Raw genomic sequence first — 21130 nt, 5'->3', positions numbered from 1 at the left:
AAGAAAGTGGCAGAGACACTAATGGAGGTATTGACACTCAAAAAAAAAGGTGAAAAAAAAAGACAGACAGCCTACTTCCAGAAGCAAGGCTAGGGTCTCTTCGTAATCAAGGTGCAATTTCAAAATGTAGCTGAAATTCAGAATTAGAATGTTTACCTCAAACACAGTCTTTGCTGCATAACCTTGGACATCATCACGGTTAATAACGATCTGAATGACTCGGTACCATACTTCCTCGCTGACATAGTCCCCTGCAATGCGGATGAGGTTCAGAATCGTATCCACATACCACGTGTAATCCACTGCATACTTCTCTGCTAGAATGGCCACCTTCAAGACCTGCCATGGATATTTTTTTTTAAAAAAAAAAGAACATTAGTGGTGAATGATGAACTCTTTCCAAATGTTGCAGTTGCCTCAGGCTAATGAACAGCTGGGATAAACAGAGCACAACTGAGGAACACAGAACGGAACTTCGTGGTCTTTCCAGTCAGTGTGGGACATTACCACTCGGAGTGTTAACAATATCTTGATTTGTATTCTTGACCATTTAATTCAATGTTCACATCCTTTCATCATCACAACTCCAGTACGTAACAGACCGAAGCAACTCATCAGCTTTACTTAGATAGCATCTCTTGGCCTCTCTATCAATTTTTCATTTTGTCCAGTGTTCTTTACCCTCTGTACAGACCTTTTTGCTCTGCAGGCAAGCAGCGACAGTAAAAACCCAGTGTGCGATGGAGAATTGCCGCAAACGTGCACAACCAGGGCACAACTTACAGCAGCAAACAGGACAGTTCAAACTCACTCCATGGAATACACAGCATCACGGAAATAAAAAGCAGGAAAGCAGGCCTTGCATGGATACATTACTCAAATGCCCCAGGTCACTTAACACAGAACAAATTACCGTATGAGTGGCTCATGGGAAGAAATTGTTGAAGAAGTGCACAAGGCCTGAGGGGTGCTGGGGTAGTGGTCCCTCTTTGTAAAGGCAGAGCAACACCTTCTCTCAATTTCTATTGATATAGCACCTGTAACTTAAATCAGGATCTTGCCCATACCATGCCTTCCCCCAACAGCACAAGCAGAACTGGGCACCAACTGCACTGTCTCCTTTTGCCTTTTCCCGCATGATTAGTATTAGCAGCGTATATACAAAACATTCAAGTCAGCAGCTGGAGAGGTTCCTCATTTGTGAAACCTGCTGGAAAGTGGCAGTGCTGTATCTATGAGCGGTCTTTTAAAGAGACCCCTGGTTAAACAGAGACTCTGCATCACTGCCACAACTTGCTGCTCCAACTGCACCAAATACAAAGTTGGTGTGGATTTACATCAAAATTTAATCTCACTTATAAATACTTCACATGACATTGCTTCACTTTATTCATGTGTGCATCATGATTATTTACTGAAACTTGGTCAGAGAGTGTTCATTGTACTAACATGTCTCATAATTGGCACACACTGATGTTTACAGGGGAGTAGGGTATACTTCCTTCATTACGGAAGAAACAAGGATGTGTTTAAGACATTCACTTGACTGAATGTTCACATTCGTGTCCAGTATTGCATTTGCCACTCTGTGGGACATGACTGAACTAGCAGGCTCTGCAGGCACGTCTTTCTCTGTAAAGGACATTGCCCAACAGCCATCGCAGCTGGGATCCTTGAAATGCTGTAGATAAATTCAAACCCCTGTAAGGACTGTGACAGCAATACCCTGACATTGAGATTTATTTGAACAGTCCTGAGTGACACCACCTTCTAGGCACATATTTTCTTACCTTGACCACCTTGATCAGCCCCTCACTACACCCAGGACACGTCCTCGAGTTCTCTATTCCCCTAATTCCACCCTCTGTCCTCCCAGATCTCTCTTCAGATCCTTCATGCCCCAGTCTTACTCTAAAATCCCCATCTCATCTCCAACACAACCTTGCCAGACCTGAGTCTTCATGCAATTCTCCTGTGCCACTGAGTTAAACAAGGATATCGACTGACCCCAATTGCACAAAGCCAACAAACGCATGCCATGTTTAAGTGGTTGTGCCTAGTTGTCCCATGCACCATTGAAACAATCTAGGATTTTAATGAAATTGGCTTCTCGTTAGTGCAATCATGGAATGCATGGATAAGACATGTATGAACCCAAGACGGACCAGTGGAATGCTCGACATATCCTAAACCCACTGCTGACGTTATCTCTGCATCTTATCTCAACAGAAAACCAAATTTCACATTCCACCTATTTCAGTCACCCTTGTAGGTTCCATAAAATCACAAAAAGAGTGCTCCCACGAAGCATCATCAGCCAAATTAACAATCAAAGAAACAGATATCTGAATATTAGACTAAAAGCTAAATCAGAGATAGATTTGGAGGAATGTTGTTTCTCCCCCGGGTTGTCCACTCACTGGTTAATAAAGTCGAAAGTCACACGACACCAGGTTATAGTCCAATAGGTTTATTTATTTGAAATCAAAAAGCTTTCGAAGCACTGCTCCTTCGTCAGGTGAAGTGACCATTTCATGTGACGAATGAGCAGTGCTCCGAAAGCTTGGGATTTCAAATAAACCTATTGGACTATAACAGTGTGACTTCTGACATTGTCCACCCCAGTCCAACATCGGCACCAGCACATCATCATTGGTTAATAGGTAGAGGTGGGAATTACAAAGCGCATTTGTAACCGAAGATGAGGGGGGAATTCATTGCACTCATTGTTAAATGCCCTTCCATTGTTTTGAAATTAGAATCATAGGAAACTCACAATCTCTTCACGAATAGAATAATCAGCCGTTTCCAAATAGCTCAACATTTCTGCCACTATTTGTGGAGCATTAGTTCGGTCGCACATGGCATATAGGAGGTCTGCAGCTCGTTGGCGAACACTCACATCCCTCTCCGTCTATTCATGAAAGAGATGCACATAAGAGGAGGAATAACTAAATGCAACATATTCACAAACCTTTGGCAGCATTCTAACAAAAATGGAGTTAAGAAAAATCATCAGACAAACACACAAAAAGGTACAGAATCACTATACAACCAACCAGTCTCCAGTAATTAAGGGTCAATAACCAAAGGACAGTAATTTAAGGGAGGAGGGCAAAGGCTAACAGGAGAGTTGAAGAGAACTTTTTTTTCCAAACACTCAGTTACTGAAGTCTGGAACTCATTATTTAAAAGATTGGTCGAGTCTGAAACTTGTAATCATAGAATCCTATTGTGTGGGAGCAGGCCATTCAGCCCACATTGACCCTCAGAATAGCATTCCACCCAGATCCACTAACCTACCTTATTCCTGTAACCCTGCATTTCCCATGGTTAATCCACCTAGCTTATATATCCTTGGATACTGTAGGCAATTTACAATGGTCAAATCACCTAATGTGAGGGGAAACCGGAGCACCTGGAGAACTGCACACAAAAGGTCACCTGAGGTTGGGATCGAACCTAGGTCCATAGCATTGAGAGGCAGCAGTGCTAACCACCAACAGTGGGTGGCACAGTGGCACTAAAGTGATAAGTAATGAGTATTTAGAAATACTGGGAGATCTCAAGGGGAAGCTATAACGTAGTGTTATCACTGGACTATTAATCCAGCGATCCAGGTAATGTTCTGGGTACCTGGATTCAAATCCCACCACAGCCAATAGTGGAATTTGAATATAATAAAAATCTGGAATTAAGAATCTAATGACCATGAAACAATTTCTCCATGAACTTAGGTAGCTATTTAGCTACATGAGACATCATAATCTCATCCCATCCCATCTCATTCCTTCCGCATTCAAGAAAAGATTGTGAAATGGTAGATACCACGATTACCCTCTCTCATCCACAAGCAAAGTTAATTGCTTACCTTTAGTGCATTGATGACTGTTTCAATGTGGGTCTTGACAGCCTCGTGAGAGAATTCAGAGCCCGCCAGCAGACACATGCTTTCCAGAGCTAGGTATCGCAAGTTAGTCTCACGGTGTTGCAGGAACTGGCCAAGCTGGTTACATGCCCGCACCAACAGGTTTGGCTCACTGCCAGGAAATTAAACCGCTGTTGGGTTCTTTTTAAACAAAACATTTGATGTACATTGTGTGTTTTTGATTAACTTTAATTTTGGAATTGGTTTGAGTTAGTAACCTGCTGCAGTTGTGCCTCTGAAGTTAATTTTTAACTTGCAAATATTTCTGTAGCCATGGTGATTTCCTTGAAAACAGTTTTTGAAGGGCCTGGCTTTAAGAATGCTTTATGTACCACCTTTTTTTGTTTGTTTACCTTAGACTGCTTTGGAACTCAGCAAGGTGAATAATGAGGCCTTCTGGAATTAGACATTTCTGGAAATTGTTTATTTTTAAGGTCAAGGGAAACACCGATAGCTTGGACAGGGAGACTTTTGGTTTCAGTTTCACTTTGGAGTTCAGAGCAATCCTGCAAAGTCCTTTAAATATACATCACTGTGACCAGTGTTCGTAAGAAGGGAAGGATATAGTGAACTGGATTGTCTTAGCTCTAGACCAGACGTGTCATGACAAAATCCTGAAGCAGTTACTTAAGCACTTAGGTGTTCAAATGCTCCAGGAAGAAGCTGAAGTCACAATTGATTAAATGTACCAAATGTTAGATACAGGGATTCTACAATGAGTATTGTAGAAATAATGTTGTGGGTACTGTACCAGATATCTGTTTTAAGTACTATATAAAAGCTGGGCTTTTTTAAAATTTATAAAGAATTGTTCTGGAATTAATGGAATAATACTTTCACTGTACATTTAAAAATCTTTGCATGTCTATAAATAGATGGCTTGGTTTATTCAATTTTTTTCTTAATAAACTTCACGTTTATTGTTAAAGCAAAACCTGCAGTACTGCCTGCCGATGTTTCAGCAAGAGACCACTTTATATGCCAAAAAACCAAAATATGACCTACCAAGTCAGGTTTCTGTCTGGGACCTGGCTTGTCCAGTAATTTCATCAACTGGGATTATGTGTGAATGCACACGGCTAAGACAAACATTTTATAAAACAAACCTTAAATCTTCCTCCCTTTTAGTCTTATTACACTGAAAGTAGCTCCCCACCCAAGGCATTAATGCTGGCTCCTGACACGAGGCCCAAAGTCAACTTGGTAGTGAATCAGAACAACAGTGCAGCACTCAGGGCAATATAAAAGCAGGTCCTAAAACAACTGTAGTGAGAAGGGTCAGCAAGAAATCTACTTTTGTCCCTGTAGCCATTACAAGAGTGCACAAAAGCAATTCAGAGTCTGCTCCCTCTGCTTGCCTCTGTTCAGTGACAACTCATATCAAGAGATCCAGTGCTGCAGAGACAAGAATGTAGAATTTTAACTCACAGCTAACTACCCACCAATATAATGGTTATTCTTTGCAGGTCAAACATGCTCCTCTCTGCCACTTTCCAAATTTCTTACATTCTCTGTGGTTTGCATTAAGGGTGCCCAACTGGCCCTACGCTGATGGGCTACTTCAAAACTAAATCTGAGCCAGACAATGCAGAAGCTGCATTATTTACATTATAACTTAAAAGGGGAAGGATGGTGCAAAGAGACGCTATGTCACATACCTGTCGTAATGTATAATAAGGCTGATTGCTTCAAAAAGAATTGCATTTTTAGCGTTGGAGTGTTGTACCTTCTTGGATTTGGGTGGTTCCTGTGCCTTATTGAGGATAGTCTCCATACATTCAATCAGGCGACCCTTAACAGCAGTGTCCTCTGCAAAAGATGAAACAGTCAAGTGGAAAGAACTGTCCTTATGAGCATAGAGTGCTAACACCAATTGGAGTACGCTTTCTGGCAATAGTAACTATCACAACACTGAGCAAGTAATTAAAATTGGTTTCTTATCATTTGAGTAGCTCAGTACCACACCAGAATCTAGACACCATTCACTTTGCCTTGTGCATCCTGATGGAGGGCTTATGCCCGAAACGTCGAATTTCCTGTTCCTTGGATGCTGCCTGACCTGCTGCGCTTTTCCAGCAACACATTTTCAGCTCCGATCTCCAGCATCTGCAGACCTCACTTTCTCCCCATACTAATTACATATCTTGCATACAGGGTGCAACTCTTATAGAGTCACAGAGATGTACAGCATGGAAACAGACCCTTCAGTCCAATCTGTCCATGCCAACCAAATATCCCAACCCAATCTAGTCCCAACTGCCAGCACCCGACACATATCCCTCCAAACCCTTCCTATACATATACCCATCCAAGTGCCTCTTAAATGTTGCAATTGTACCAGACTCCACCACTTCTTTTGGCAGCTCATTCCATACACGTACCACCCTCTGCGAGAAAAAGTTGCCCCCTAGGTCTCTTTTATATCTTTCCCCTCTCACCCTAAACCTATGCCCTCTAGTTCTGGACTGCCCGACCCCAGGGAAAAGATTTTGTCTATTTATCCTATCCATGCCCCTCAATTTTGTAAACCTCTAAGGTCACCCCTCAGCCTCCAACGCTCCAGGGAAACAGCCCCAGCCTGTTCAGCCTCTCCCTGTAGCTCAGATCCTCCAACCCTGGCAACATCCTTGTGAATCTTTTCTGAACCTTTTCAAATTTCACAACATCTTTCCGATAGGAAGGAGACCAGAATTGCTCGCAATATTCCAACAGTATTGTCTAAACACAAAAGCAGAAATGGCTAGAGAAACTCAGCAGGTCTGACAGCATCTGTGGAAAGAAAGCAGAATTAATGTTTCAGGTTCAGAGACTCTTCTTCAGAACTCTTTTTCCACAGAAGAGACCTGCTGAGTTTCTCCATCAATTTTTGTTTTTCGTTATTTCAGATCTCCTGCATTTCCAGTTCTTTGTTTGTCAATGCCTCTTATTTTCCCATTTTCAACGTTTTCGGACTTACTTAGGTTTTCCCATTCTAATTGGTTATATGAACATTTCCCATTCAACTATACTATGTCAACATTTCCTTTCAATTATGTTATGAAAACTTCTACATTGTAATGTAGAAGGGATACAGGGAGACTTAATTATCTGGATGACAGAAGGCAGAGAGTGATTGTAGATGCAAAGTATTCTGCCTGGAGGTCAGTGTTGAGTGGTGTCCTGCAGGGCTCTGTTCTTGGGCCTCTGCTCTTTGTAGTTTTTATAAATGACTTGGATGAGGAGGTTGAGGGGTGGGTTAGTAAATTTGCAAATGTCACAAAGGTGTCGTCGATAGAATAGAGGGTTACTGCAGGCTGCAGCACAACATAGACAGGATGCAGAGCTGGGCTGAGAAATGGCAGATGGAGTTCAACCTGGATAAATGTGAAGTGATGCATTTTGGAAGGTTGAACTCGAATGCCGAATATAGGATTAAAGATTGGATTCTTGTCAGTGTGGAGGAACAGAGGGATCTGGGTGTGTAAGTACATAGATCCCTCAAAGTTGCCACCCAAGTGGATAGGGTTGTTAAGAAAACATGATATTTTGGCTTTCATTAACGCGGGATCAAGTTTAAGAGCCATGAGGTTTTGCTGCAGCTCTACAAGTCCCTGGGGAGACCACACTTGGAATACTGTGTCCAGTTCTGGTCACCTTACTATAGGAAAGATACACAGGCTTTGGAGAGGGTACAAAGAAGGTTTACCAGGATGCGGCCTGGACTGGAGGGCTTGCCTTAAGAAAGGTTGAATAAACTCTAACTTTTCTCTCTGGAGAGGAGGAAGACAGTTATATAAAATAATGTGTGGAATAGATAGAGTCAATAGCCAGAGACTTTTCTCCAGGACAGGTTTGACTGGCACGAAGAGTCACAGTTTGAAGATATTAGGAGGAAGGTATAAAGGAGATGTCAGAGTTAGGTTCATTACACAGAGTTGTGAATGCGTTGCCAGCGGTGGTGTTGGAAGCAGAGTCATTGGGGACATTTAAGCGACTGCTGGACATGCACATGGATAGCAGTGAGTTGAGGGGTGCATAGGTTAAGTTACTATATTTCACATTAGGATTAAGCCTTGGCACATCGTGGGCCAAAGGGCCTGTTCTGTGCTGTATTTTCCTATGGAATGGCAGGCTTATAGCCCTTAATTTAAGGATTGTGTTACAATGACTGCAAGCAATTTTGCAAGCAATGCCAGTAGTTGGATTAAATTCGAATCCCTACAGTGTGGAAACAGGCCCTTCGGCCGAACAAATCCACACTGACCCTCCAAAGAGTAATCCACCCAGACCCATTTTTCTGATTTATATACCTAACACTATGGGAAATTTAGCACGGCCAATCCACCTGACCCACACGTCTTTGGGACTGTGGAAGGAAACTAAAGCACGTGGTGGAAACCCACGCAAACACAGGGAGAATGTGCAAACTCCACACAGACACTCCCCAGAGGCTGGAATCGAACCCGGGTCCCTGGCACTGTGAGGCAGCAGTGCTGACCACTGAGCATCCTGAATTATAGTACTGACCAATTGATTATCTAGTCACCACAATGAACAGACCATGTCACAAGTAGCTAGGTGCCTTACCTGGTGGAGGATAGCACTGCAGGAGTCGTAGCAACTTGACAGAGAGCCAGGGTGCTGGAACAAAGTAATACGTGTAATCCTGAAGGTCAGTGGAGGCAGATGACACAATCTGTAACAGCCATGAAGGAAGAATCAAGTTAATGGTCATTTGTAAATTACGATGTACTTATGGGCGATGCCAGAAAAGACTTGTCAGAATACAGACATGTATCTGCGCACAGATGGGTTCCAATGTGAGGTTGTCAAGGAGAGAAATGCTGATTTTAGAAAATGGAACACAAGGCATCCATCTCATGCATGCTCAGATCAGGTGCAGTCCAAAGCAAAGAAAATACCGGAAGTGCTCAGCAAGTCAGATAATTATCTCTCTCTCTTCCGGTGTTGACGTTTTCAGGTCAATGAATTTGCTAACCTTTTCTCCACCTAGAGATGCTGTCCATGTAGCAAATCGAAACCTCCCCAGCACAAGTCAGCTGTTTTAAGTTACCGCACATGTGCGGCCATGTAAAGAAAATTTAAAAAGGTTGCAGACTTAAACAAGTTGGCTAGGAAATATTAGGGGTGTCACTGTATTTCCAACGTTTTCTATTGTTATTTTACATATGCAGAATTTCGCATTTTTATTCATCACAATACAAGCTCACGATACTCATTAATACCCCTGACGACACAATGACAACCATCCTTCCCATTTCCTAAGCTAACAGGCATCCTGTAGATTCAGAACGCCAACTTAGAAGTTTGGGCGATTTTCAACTGAAAGTGAATGAGTACAGAATGGATTGAAACTGTCCAAATCTCAGTTTCAGACAGACTCCAACCCTTTGCACCTGTTTGGATGGATCTACAGTTTGAACTCAGGACAAGGAGTCACTGCCTTTGGCGAAGAATTAGCATCCAATTCAGTGAACAATATGACTGCAAAGTGTTAACTATCCAACTGTCCAAAACATTCTTTAGTTTAAAATCTGATTGAAGATTTGTAGCTCGGGTATCCGTTGTTGTGGTTCTGCTCGCCGAGCTGGAAGTTTTTGCTGCAAGCGTTTCGTTCCCTGGCTAGGGAACATCATCAGTGCTGTTGGAGCCTCGTGTGAAGCGCTGCTTTGATGTTTCTTCCGGTATTTATATTGGTCTGTTCTTGCCGCTTCCGGGTGTCAGTTTCAGCTGCAGTGATTTGTATGTGGGGTCCAGGTCGATGTATCTGTTGATGGATGTTCTTGCCGTTTCCGGGTGTCAGTTTCAGCTGTAGTGGTTTGTATATGGTGTCCAGGTCAATGTGTCTGTTGATGGAGTTTGGGGATGAATGCCATGCTTCTAGGAATTCTCTGGCTGTTCTCTGTCTGGCTTGTCCTATGATAGTGGTGTTTTCCCAGTCAAATTCATGTTGCTGGTTGTCTGAGTGTATGGCTACTAGAGATAGCTGGTCGTGTCGTTTTGTGGCTAGCTGATGTTCATGGATGCGGATTGTTAGCTGTCTTCCTGTTTGTCCTATAGTGTTTTGTGCAGTCCTTGCATGGTATTTTGTAAACTACATTAGTTTGGCTCATGCTGGGTATTGGGTCCTTTGTTCTAGTGAGTTGTTGTCTGAGCGTGGATGTTGGCTTGTGTGCTGTTATGAGTCCTAAGGGTCGCAGTAGTCTGGCTGTCAGTTCTGAGACGCTCCTGACGTATGGTAGAGTGGCTAGTCCTTTTGGTTGTGGCATGTCCTCGTTCCTCGGTCTATCTCTTAGGCATCTGGTGATAAAGTTGCGTGGGTATCCGTTTTTGGCGAATACCTTGTATAGATGTTCCTCTTCCTCTTTTTGCAGTTCTGGTGTACTGCAGTGTGTTGTGGCCCTTTTGAATAGTGTCCTGATGCAGCTTCGTTTGTGTGTGTTGGGGTGGTTACTTTCATAGTTTAAGACTTGGTCTGTGTGTGTTGGTTTCCTGTGTACCCTTGTCTAGACGTGTTAGTAGAGAGAACACCCAACGGAGAATTCACCACAAGGGTACACAGGAAACCAACACACACAGACCAAGTCTTAAACTATGAAAGTAACCACCCCAACACACACAAACGAAGCTGCATCAGGACACTATTCAAAAGGGCCACAACACACTGCAGTACACCAGAACTGCAAAAAGAGGAAGAGGAACATCTATACAAGGTATTCGCCAAAAACGGATACCCACGCAACTTTATCACCAGATGCCTAAGAGATAGACCGAGGAACGAGGACATGCCACAACCAAAAGAACTAGCCACTCTACCATACGTCAGGAGCGTCTCAGAACTGACAGCCAGACTACTGCGACCCTTAGGACTCATAACAGCACACAAGCCAACATCCACGCTCAGACAACAACTCACTAGAACAAAGGACCCAATACCCAGCATGAGCCAAACTAATGTAGTTTACAAAATACCATGCAAGGACTGCACAAAACACTATAGGACAAACAGGAAGACAGCTAACAATCCGCATCCATGAACATCAGCTAGCCACAAAACGACACGACCAGCTATCTCTAGTAGCCATACACTCAGACAACCAGCAACATGAATTTGACTGGGAAAACACCACTATCATAGGACAAGCCAGACAGAGAACAGCCAGAGAATTCCTAGAAGCATGGCATTCATCCCCAAACTCCATCAACAGACACATTGACCTGGACACCATATACAAACCACTACAGCTGAAACTGACACCCGGAAACGGCAAGAACATCCATCAACAGATACATCGACCTGGACCCCACATACAAATCACTGCAGCTGAAACTGACACCCGGAAGCGGCAAGAACAAACCAATATAAATACCGGAAGAAACATCAAAGCAGCGCTTCACACGAGGCTCCAACAGCACTGATGATGTTCCCTAGCCAGGGAACGAAACGTTTGCAGCAAAAACTTCCAGCTCGGCGAGCAGAACCACAACAACATTCTTTAGTGGATCAAGTGGCGAGGAGACAGTCACCAAGAGTTCTAACAAGCACTTGATGGATCACTTGCTTTCCCACTGTCCTCCCCAAGACAAGGAAGGAACCTCTCTCCCACCCAGTATTCTATACTTCTGAAGAGATCAGAACCCATTTTCCACACAAAATGAAAGGTATCTCTGCCTCGTCATTGAGCAGCAACACATCACAATGTCACTGTAACCACCCCAACTCAATTTTCCCTACTTTGAAGCTGCTTTCACTAAGATATGTTCCAAAGGGGTTTACCCTTCTAACAATCTGTCAAGCAGCACTAGATGTGGCCTAGATGGTCACATAATACAGCATTACAGCTCAAGCGTGGGAATTGCTGTATGGAGAGCAGGAGAAATATCAATGATTAGTTTTCTCTGTTGATACAAAAGGCAACCACAGAAGACCATAAGACAGAGGAGCAGAAATTAGGCCATTTGGCCAATCGCGTTTGCTCCGCCATTCAATCATGGCTGATAGGTTTCTCAACCCCATTCTCCTGCCTTTGCCCTGTAACCTTTGACCCCTTAACAATCAATAACTTACCTCTGTCGTTGACTATGATCACAGCTATTAAAATGAACAGCTTCTGATCTTTTTGATTTTGTACTACACTAAGCAAAACCTTCATCCATCACAATGTGAAGAGACTAGTGATAGGAGAGCACTTGCCAGTTTCCTTCTGAACAGAAAAATCAATCAACCCACATGATTCCAGCAAACCAACTGTTTAAAGCAGCAATCGATTAATTCTGTTAAGCAGAGGATAAATCCAGATCTAGAAACTCAAATATCAGCACCTTCACTTACCCGACTAAGTCTGGAAACAGCCAACGAAACACAAGTCTTGAATTCATCAGGGTTTTTCTTGCTCAGGCAAGTGATGAGACTGGTAGCTGCAGTCACAACCCCCTGCAACAACCCAGAAGTATCAAACAGTTTAATCTAAAGGATGCCCAAGATCATCGATCTTTTCACTATGTTTCTTTAGGAAAACAAAATCATATCTAAATTAATGGGCATTGGTGGCGTGCAGCTTGGTTCTCTTGTTACACTAACATTTCACATTCCTCACACCACCAGTGACAAACCCATGACTGGCAGCATTTCACCCTCGTGCTGTAAATCTTTTGCATGCCATAATAAACTCCATATGCTGAGTCAAGTAGTTAAGATGGACACTATTCTGAATAGTGAAGTATTGGCCAACATTTTCCCCTCAACTGATATCACATTACAACTGTTCCCTCAAGTTACTGCTAGTTCTGGAATTTGAGGTAAGCATTATGGCAGCTATATTTGACTGGTAAAACAAAGACTGCACTTCACTGCTTATGAAACATATAGGATGCTTAAAATGAGATCATAAGGTATGCCACAAATGCAGTTTCTTCTGCTCTCTGTCCGTTAGAGTTCTCTCAAACCTCAGAAGAAGGTGGTCTGCAATTGGGTGCTTGTCAAAGCTCAACTGGATGCACTTCCAATATCATGCTTTCCTGAAACCCTACTGACAGCCCTTAGTCTCAGTGCCTTACTTTCTTTCAACAGCACTTTCTAAACCCACAACTTCTGCCATCTAGAAGGACAAGGGCGGCAGGTACATGGAGACACCATCCCTGCAAGTTCCCCTCCAAGCCATTCACCATCCTGACTTGGAAATAGATCACTGCCCCTTCACTGTCGCTGGGTCAACATGTTGGGACTCCCACACTCTCAGCATTTTGGGAGTACCTACATTACCTGGACTGCAGAAATTCAAGACAGTTCACTGCCACCTTCCCAGAGGTAGCAAATGCTAGCCTAGCCGGAAACACGTATTCCGTGAAACCTTTAGAAAATTCTCACATTGCAGAATTGCTAGGGTCCAACGCCAGCTGATATAGAAAGAAAATTCCTTATGTTAAAAGTAAGCTTACTCAAATCAGGGAAAGTGATGGTGCAGCAGTAATCTCACTGGACTAGTAATCCAGAGATTACTAATGTTTTCGGGGCAGAAATTCAAATTCCAGTTTGGCAAAATTTGAACTGAATTTAAAAATCTGTAATTTGAAAAAAACTTTTAATGGTGATCGTGTAACTGTTGTTGACTGTCATAAAAATAAGGGAAGGAAATGTACCATCCTCACAGGGTCTGGCCTACATGAGTGCCCAGGCCCAGCAATGTATCTGATTCTCAGCTGTCCTCTGAAACTGCCTTGACTGCCAATCAATTCAAGGACAAGTAGGGACGTGAAATAAATGACACCCACACAAGAATAAAACACAATTAAAGGAATTTATAAAAAAAGGTATTCCTATGCTAACCAATGCCTGTAAAAACAAATAAAAGGTTTCTTGATACTTGCTAAAGCAAGAAATGACAAATCTTCCTTATGACTCCAGCGTATGAAATCTGATCATTAACCAATTTGAACAGCTCACATTTTCTCAAAGTGATCACAGGGAGAGAAAGATCTGGAGTTAATTTCATTTCACCCCTCCAGTATCTCAAGTATTGAAGACAATTGCAAGTTCTGACAGAAAATTGAAGGTGGGGCCTCTCTGGAGCAAATCTGTTGCATACACAGTACAGAAGTTTTTAAAAAATTAACAACTTATTTGCTTACCAGATGCTGGTCGTTTAGCAGATGAACCACTCGGGATGTCCACTCACCCATAGGCACCAGGTCTGGAGAAGTCTTGTACAGACGCAGCAGACACAAGGCAGCACTCTGTTTCACACTGTCCATAGTATCACTGTCAACAGAACACCAGCAACAAATTCAGTGGGAGAAATGAATTCTGGGGATGGAAGTGCTAATTACAGAGGGAGAAAGCAAGAAAATAATTAACGTTTTATTTTTAAAATGGATTTACCAGGTTGAAGAATTTGGATACAGGAACATGGAATTTTTTGTCTTTGGAAATGCAAGGTCAGCACCAAAAATAAGTGAGACAAGTTCCTCTTTACACTTTGAAAGCTGGTATACCATGGGTTAGGTATAATAGCACTTCCCTCACTTTACCCTAATATGGTGCCTTAACCTCAACCTCAGAACATCAGTAAAATAAAAAAAGTCAAATACAGTTTATATTTTAAAATTTCCAGGACCTGGGGAAAGTGCTAGAAAAATGCAGCAAGTCTGGAAGCATCTGTGGAGTGAGAAACAAAGTTAACAGATTGAATCCAAGATATTACAAAGAGAACACAACGGACTCAAAGCATTAGTCTCCTCAGATGTTGCTTGACCTGCTGAGGCTCTCTAGCGCTTTCTGCTTTTATTTTAGCCGAGTTGGGCACAATGAGGATTTTTTTTCCCCATTTCTTGCAAAAGCCATTGTTGCTGGCAAGAGAGTGGTAATTATTGTAAAATTCAGGTACCTGAATACCAGCTGTTCATGACCATTACAAAATGGATAGGGGCCTCTTTACTTTGTAAACAGCTGTAAGAGCAGTTGATAAGAGAACACTTTTGCCCCAAAAAGTGCCAACTACAAACAGCAATTACATCAAAAGCATACTTACCCAGCTACCAGGATTTTGGGAATCTCTGAAGCAAATGCCTCTGCCATTTCCCTACTGCCAACATTTGCAATGCAGTGCAGAGCAAGACACATGAAGATGGGATTGCGACTGGCCAAGTCATTCTTAATGGCATTGTTAATCAGACGAATAAGCTCACTGTTGGAGTTCACCAGCACAGAGATGAAAAGGTAACCCTGAAAACACAGAACACAAGACTGAACCTGAACTTCTCAAAATATTGTGGTCTAACTGACAATCTTAAGAAACTCATTAGATTTGACAGCTAATCACAACAAACACCATACAGAGCTGTGAACTGTTATAACAACTGAAGGAAACAATTCAAATGAAATCATGACAAAACTGCAGATCTCCGTAAACATCCCTCAAATAGACATTACCTAATTCAGGTCATCAGGACATAAGGAAGGTCAAGCATTGAAGGCAGTGCAAAGGCGGCCCAAGAGACTGATGTCTGTTTTAGTTGTCTGGTTTGGACGCCAGGTTTTTTTTCATACTAACAAAAAGCTGATTCTAAAATTTGGGTACTTGTACCAAAATTTCAAGAGTTGCCCCAGTTATGGCCTGACATGCTCACACAATGTTAACCATATTTTTGACCTACAAGGGGTCAAAATAGGAAAGAGGAATTAAGTCAACAATCTGATCAGCCATGACTTGACTGAGTGTTGGGGAGAAAGTGAGGTCTGCAGATGCTGGAGATCAGAGCTGAAAATGTGTTGCTGGAAAAGCGCAGCAGGTCAGGCAGCATCCAAGGAACAGGAGATTCAACATTTCGGGCATATGCCCTTCATCAGTATGAAGGGCTTATGCCCGAAACATCAAATCTCCTGTTCCTCGGATGCTGCCTGACCTGCTGCGCTTGACTGAGTGTTGGAGCAGACTCGAAGGGCTAAATGGCCTCCTGATGTTCCTAATTATGATATGATCAATAAGGTATTAGCACTATGGAAAGAAGAGAGGGGTAATCACAGGCTCAAGGGCAAAAGATAAATGCAAGTACATATGGATAATGAGATAGGAAAGGACTTGGTGATCCATCCAGCCTAGACAGCATTATTGTGGTGACAATATATCCAAACTGCATCCTGCCTAACAGTATGGAGGACCAGTGGCAGGAAGTTCTGCATCACATAGTAAGAATACAGCAGTGGAGAGATAAACCCTGAATTAAGAATCTAGCTTCCTAGCTATCCTCAGCAATATATATATCTCAAACAACCTCAGTCAAAAGATCTTCCTCGGATTCTACTGCTGTTTTCAGGAGTTTGCTATCTGCAAAAGTAACGAGTTTCCTAACATTACAACAGTGGCTACATTCATTGACTGAAAAAGGATTCAGGAGGCCCCGAGATGTTTTAGACATGCACGTTCCCTCTTTCTTTAGAGTCTGCGTGAATTGTGTTTGGATACAGAGAATCAGTTTCGACTGCAGTGCCTGATTGGCCCTCGCCGTCTCAAACTCAGATATGAAGAAATGGCTACATTAGTGTGGAAACCATCCACACTTTAAAAAAAAAACATTGCTACACAGAAGTCTTACTCAAATGAATTTTGGTGTTTCCTGCTCATCTCAGAAAGCACAGCAAATGGGACAAAAGTGACTGTACAAGAGGACTGGGACTGACTCGATCTTATGAAGTGCCACAGCTTTATGAAGTTTCTTTTATTAGAATGTAAGCCAAGGCTTCCCCAAACTATGAGTGGTGACCAATCAAAACATTGAGGTCACAGGCTCGAATACAGCAATGGTCGCTATGGAGCTCTGAATAGCTGCTAACAGTTGTGAGGCTCCTTTCTTTAACAAAGTGGAAATGGTCTAACTGCCTGACGGTGTAGGCCTGAATCCTATCCTATAAAACCTGATGTGAAATAGAAAACCAAACACCTGCCGCCAAGCCAAGAACTTATGCCCGAAAACCATCACCCCAAATGGTGTGGTCAAGCAGAGATACTCACAATCTGTTTCTCTGTGTATTTATTGGAACTAAGCAGGTTCACGGCCTCCATATGGCCAAAGTCAATGTCATGACCAAGCAGGAAGATGAAGAGTAGTTTGCAAACATACTTCTTCTTACTGTAACCATCCAGGGCCTTGTCACCTGCATGAGCAAAAAGAGAATCACAGAATTACAAGAACGCGTGGCACAGAAGGCAAGAAATAAAATGCTATTGCAGTTGCTCAGTGTCAAAATTGGATTTAAATCAGTATTTGCACGGGATGATCATGATCGCCTTATATTCTGTATTCTGTAAACCACGACAGAGGCATTTATCATTCAAGAACAAAAATTGCTGGAGAAACTCAGCAAATCTGGCAGCATCTGTGGAGGGAAAAGAGTTAATGTTCAGAAGAGTAAAAAGTCTGAACTGCAGTCCTTTTTTTCATTGTAGACATTCATGGTTGTTCCAAAGAGGAGTCTCACCAGACCCGAAATATTAACTCTTTCTCTTGCTACAGGTGCTGCCAAATCTGCAGAGTATCTCAAGCATTTTGCTTTTATTCATGGTTGTGTCAGAGTTTGGCAGTGACAAAAATAAAGTCAGCCAGCATTCCTGTTCTGATCTCCATTCACTCACCACCGTTGTAAAGTGAGCTTGTGTGGCTAACTGGTGAGAATTTGATTGAGCCAGTTGTGGTATTTAACGGGTAAACACCTACTGAAATACTTATTGTCTATATTCACAGGCAAATCAGTTAAGCAGGAATCCAGTCCTTGTGAAGCTACAGAGAATGTTTCATTTCATCGGGGCGTGGTTGAGAGAGACAATGTACAGGATAGAAGGGTTCTGTGATAATCCAAATTATTTATAAATATTTCTACCCTCCAATCTTCCCTCACTATCCTAGTACTGAGCTGAGGCTGCTGATTCATGTGAAATTTCTGTTTGGAGTGAACAGAGGGGAAAAGAAACAGCTGACTCACTACAGGAAGAGGAAGCTATGACTCGTGTTGAAAGGTTTCTGTGGTTTTATTTGAATCCTGTGTGCTGTTGTGTGCAGAGATGGCACCATATGCTAAAAGGTTAAAAACAAACAAATGCGAGGACTGAGTGAAATAAAAACTACATTGTCCTCCTATTTGAAGGAGTTAGGTACTCCCACACTGACTGCAAACTTGCAACAGTTCTGTACAATCAATCATTGCAACAGCCAGGATTGCAAAAGCAACTCAGTGCACCCAGCTCAGCACTTGAAACGCTGTTTCCCAATCTGGGTTTCTGCTAACCAGGACTTGTATTATAACTGAAGCACACACTCTCTTCTTGCACAACAGTACACAGGATATGCAGAAAGAAAACCTTACACTCAAGTAAATTCCTTCTGTGTCACAGTGACTTTATGGCAATTTTAAAAATAAATGCATTACATGCATCAAGAACTTACAGCGTTACCTCTCTTCCTCTGAAGAGGGTAACTGGTGGACCAATATATCCCTCAGGTGTAAACTGACTTCTTCAACATGGGATAGGCTTCCATGACAGATTATTCCAACTTGGAGTCCAGCTCTCAACATCCATGGGCTGCATTTTCAACAGTGACTTCCCAGATCAGCTGACATGTGATGGACATGTCTATACTTTACCAATTCGAACAGACAGAAAGACCACCGCCCTGTGACCACCACCCTCCCATTAGGGAAAAGAAAATCTGCTTCGCCAGCTTCATCAACGATTGATTGGGTGAAGCAATTGGGTTTCAAGGAGGGTGGCAGTTCTACACTTACTGATAGAGACTGGCTGCTGCAATTAGTCAATAACTTCATTTAAATGGTACCATGCAAGTGCCAGGATGGGAGAGGGTACAAGAGATGGACCCTGGCTTTTCTTCATCCAGCAATTGCTAAGTTGAACTACATGCAATTAAGCGGGAGGGGTGGTTCTTTCATGAAAAGCACAGCCTCCAATGGAGGAAAATGTTGGAAAATTTAACATACAGAAAGAACAAACTTTTGACCTGCTACTGTTTCACTGAGGCACTGGTTATAGTGAACTATACCTGTCACAAGCCGAATAGGGATACCTGAAACATTCAGCACCTTACTTCTGCCCCCACCTCCTGCAAAACACACTGCTTGGAAACTGACTGATTTCATCTTCTAACCGAAAGAGAGGGTAGGAAGGAAAACCTAACCAGTGTACTAAACAATATAGATATTATCTTCGAAGTAAATGTTGAGACATGTTAACTGCATGGAGGAAGCAAGAATACAAGTTGTACTTGCATCCAGTGAGAAATTTAAGCTCCACAAATTAAATGCTCATGCAGCATGGAAACTGGTCCCTTCAGTCCAACTCATTCGTGCCAATGAGGTTGCCAAAACTGAACCCAATCCCATTTGCCTGTATTTGGCCTATATCCCTCTAAATCTTTCCTATTCATGTTCCTGTCTAAATATCTTTTAAATTACGTAACTACACTTCCTTTGGCAGTTCATTCTATACATGTACCACCCTCTGAAAAGGTTGCCCCTCGTGCCCCTTTTAAATCATTACCCTCACACCTTAAAGTTATGCCCTCCAGTTTTAGACTCCCTTATCCTCAGCAAATTACCTTTGCTATTCACTTATCTGTGTTTTTCATGATGTTACAAACCTCCATAAGGTCACCCTCAACCTCCTATGGTCGAGTGAAAGAAGTCCCAGCCTATCCAGCCTCTCCTTACAACTCAAACTCTCCAGGCCTGGTAACATCCTTGTAAATCTTTTCTGCACACTTTCCAATTTAATAAGATCCTTCACTATAACAGGGCAACCAGAATATGTGTACAGTACTCCAATGTTTTGTACAGCTGCATGACATCCCAATGCTCTGACCAATGAAGACAAGTGCACCAAACACATCCTTAACCACCCTGTCTACCTGTGGTGCCACTTTCAAGGAACTATGTACTTTTACTAAACATTAATTTTAATGCATCTCTCAGAATGCAGAGCAACAGAAACAGGCCATTCAGCCTAGCTTGTCTGTATCAGTGTTTATGTTCCACCCAACTTCCTCCCACAACATTTAATCTAACCCCATTAAACAGCCTTCTGATCCTTCCTCCCTACGTGTCTATCGAACTTCCCTTTGATTGTACTAAGTTATTTACCTCAACCACTCCTTGTGGTAACATAACACACTCCAGGAAATAAGCACAACCAAATGTTATTTCTTGTCACAACTTTATGTCTCGTTTCTTTGAACATGCTCCTCACTCATTACATTCCCCAAGCACTGGCAAACTCTACAAAGACAATCCCAACACCATATGGCATAATCAAATCGAGAGCTCCTCTCATGCACATCAGCCTGAGCTACAAAGTACCAGGGTGGTGCACAAGTCTGGACAACGATTCACACTTGGTCTTCAGTCAGTCCTCGAGGCCATGTGGAAAGATCAAAATAGCCTCCATCTATTAGTCCCCTGGATGGTATAATTGGAAACATGTTTCATGCTCTGGGAGGAGGACGGATCACCAGGACACACAGGGTGCAAGCTGCTAATTTTGACTGACAGCTTCTGCAATTGCTCATCATTCACCCCAGTTCCACTGTCCATTAGGCCTTCATGCTTTCAGAGGATCAGGAGATCCACAGCTATGTTTTGCCAGTACTCCTCTGGTGTGCGATGCTCACCAGGCTTGCAGTCTGCCACTAAAATCCATCTCCCACCAAAACCCCACGTGTACACATACCTTTGAACTTTGATCGGATGTTTGCCAGCTCCTTATTTATTCGTTTAATTTCTGCTTCTTTGCTTTTACCTGAAAGAAAGAAACAGGGACATCAGCAATGCAGAAGTTGGAATTGTTCGCCTCAAATCAGAGTTCAAAGATGTTTATAAGCAGTGTTTAAAATAGGTAGTGAGAGGTTTTGATAATGTAAACAGGGAAAAGCAATCTTACTGGCAGATGAGTCACAACCAGAGGCACAAAATTAACGGTAACTGGCAACATTTCTGTCGCACAGCGAATTATAATCTATTCAAGATTGAATTAGATAGACCATTGATAGACAAAGGACTCCAAGGTATGGGGGCCAGATAGGAAAGTAGAGCTGAGATCGCAACCAAAACAATTGTGACCGTATTGAGCAAAGAAGCAGACTCAAAGCCAAATGGCTTACGCCTGCTCCTCAACCCCACATTCCTGTGAAAAGCACAGCCTG

At 42.6% G+C, this 21130-nt stretch overlaps 1 protein-coding gene across 2 annotated transcripts in view; it reads right to left on the bottom strand.

Annotated features, from left to right (window-relative positions):
* The window catches only part of ap2a1 (adaptor related protein complex 2 subunit alpha 1), a 67222-nt gene that overhangs the window by 34245 nt on the left and 11847 nt on the right, over positions 1-21130 (bottom strand). For both annotated transcript variants that reach the window (XM_060849507.1, XM_060849508.1), the window contains exons 2-11: positions 20659-20727; positions 16936-17078; positions 14956-15149; positions 14057-14186; positions 12261-12362; positions 8495-8603; positions 5587-5737; positions 3872-4040; positions 2777-2914; positions 157-339 (exon numbers count right to left, since the gene is read on the bottom strand). In XM_060849507.1, the coding sequence (XP_060705490.1) occupies positions 157-339; positions 2777-2914; positions 3872-4040; positions 5587-5737; positions 8495-8603; positions 12261-12362; positions 14057-14186; positions 14956-15149; positions 16936-17078; positions 20659-20727 (1388 nt within the window). The remainder of the gene's footprint in view (positions 1-156; positions 340-2776; positions 2915-3871; positions 4041-5586; positions 5738-8494; positions 8604-12260; positions 12363-14056; positions 14187-14955; positions 15150-16935; positions 17079-20658; positions 20728-21130) is intronic.

Source organism: Hemiscyllium ocellatum, chromosome 33 (assembly GCF_020745735.1).
Source record: "Hemiscyllium ocellatum isolate sHemOce1 chromosome 33, sHemOce1.pat.X.cur, whole genome shotgun sequence".
In the NCBI taxonomy this organism is placed as follows: Eukaryota; Metazoa; Chordata; class Chondrichthyes; order Orectolobiformes; family Hemiscylliidae; genus Hemiscyllium; species Hemiscyllium ocellatum.
The sequence above is the reverse complement of the archived record's forward strand: the minus strand, read 5'-3'. Positions and strand labels throughout refer to the sequence as shown.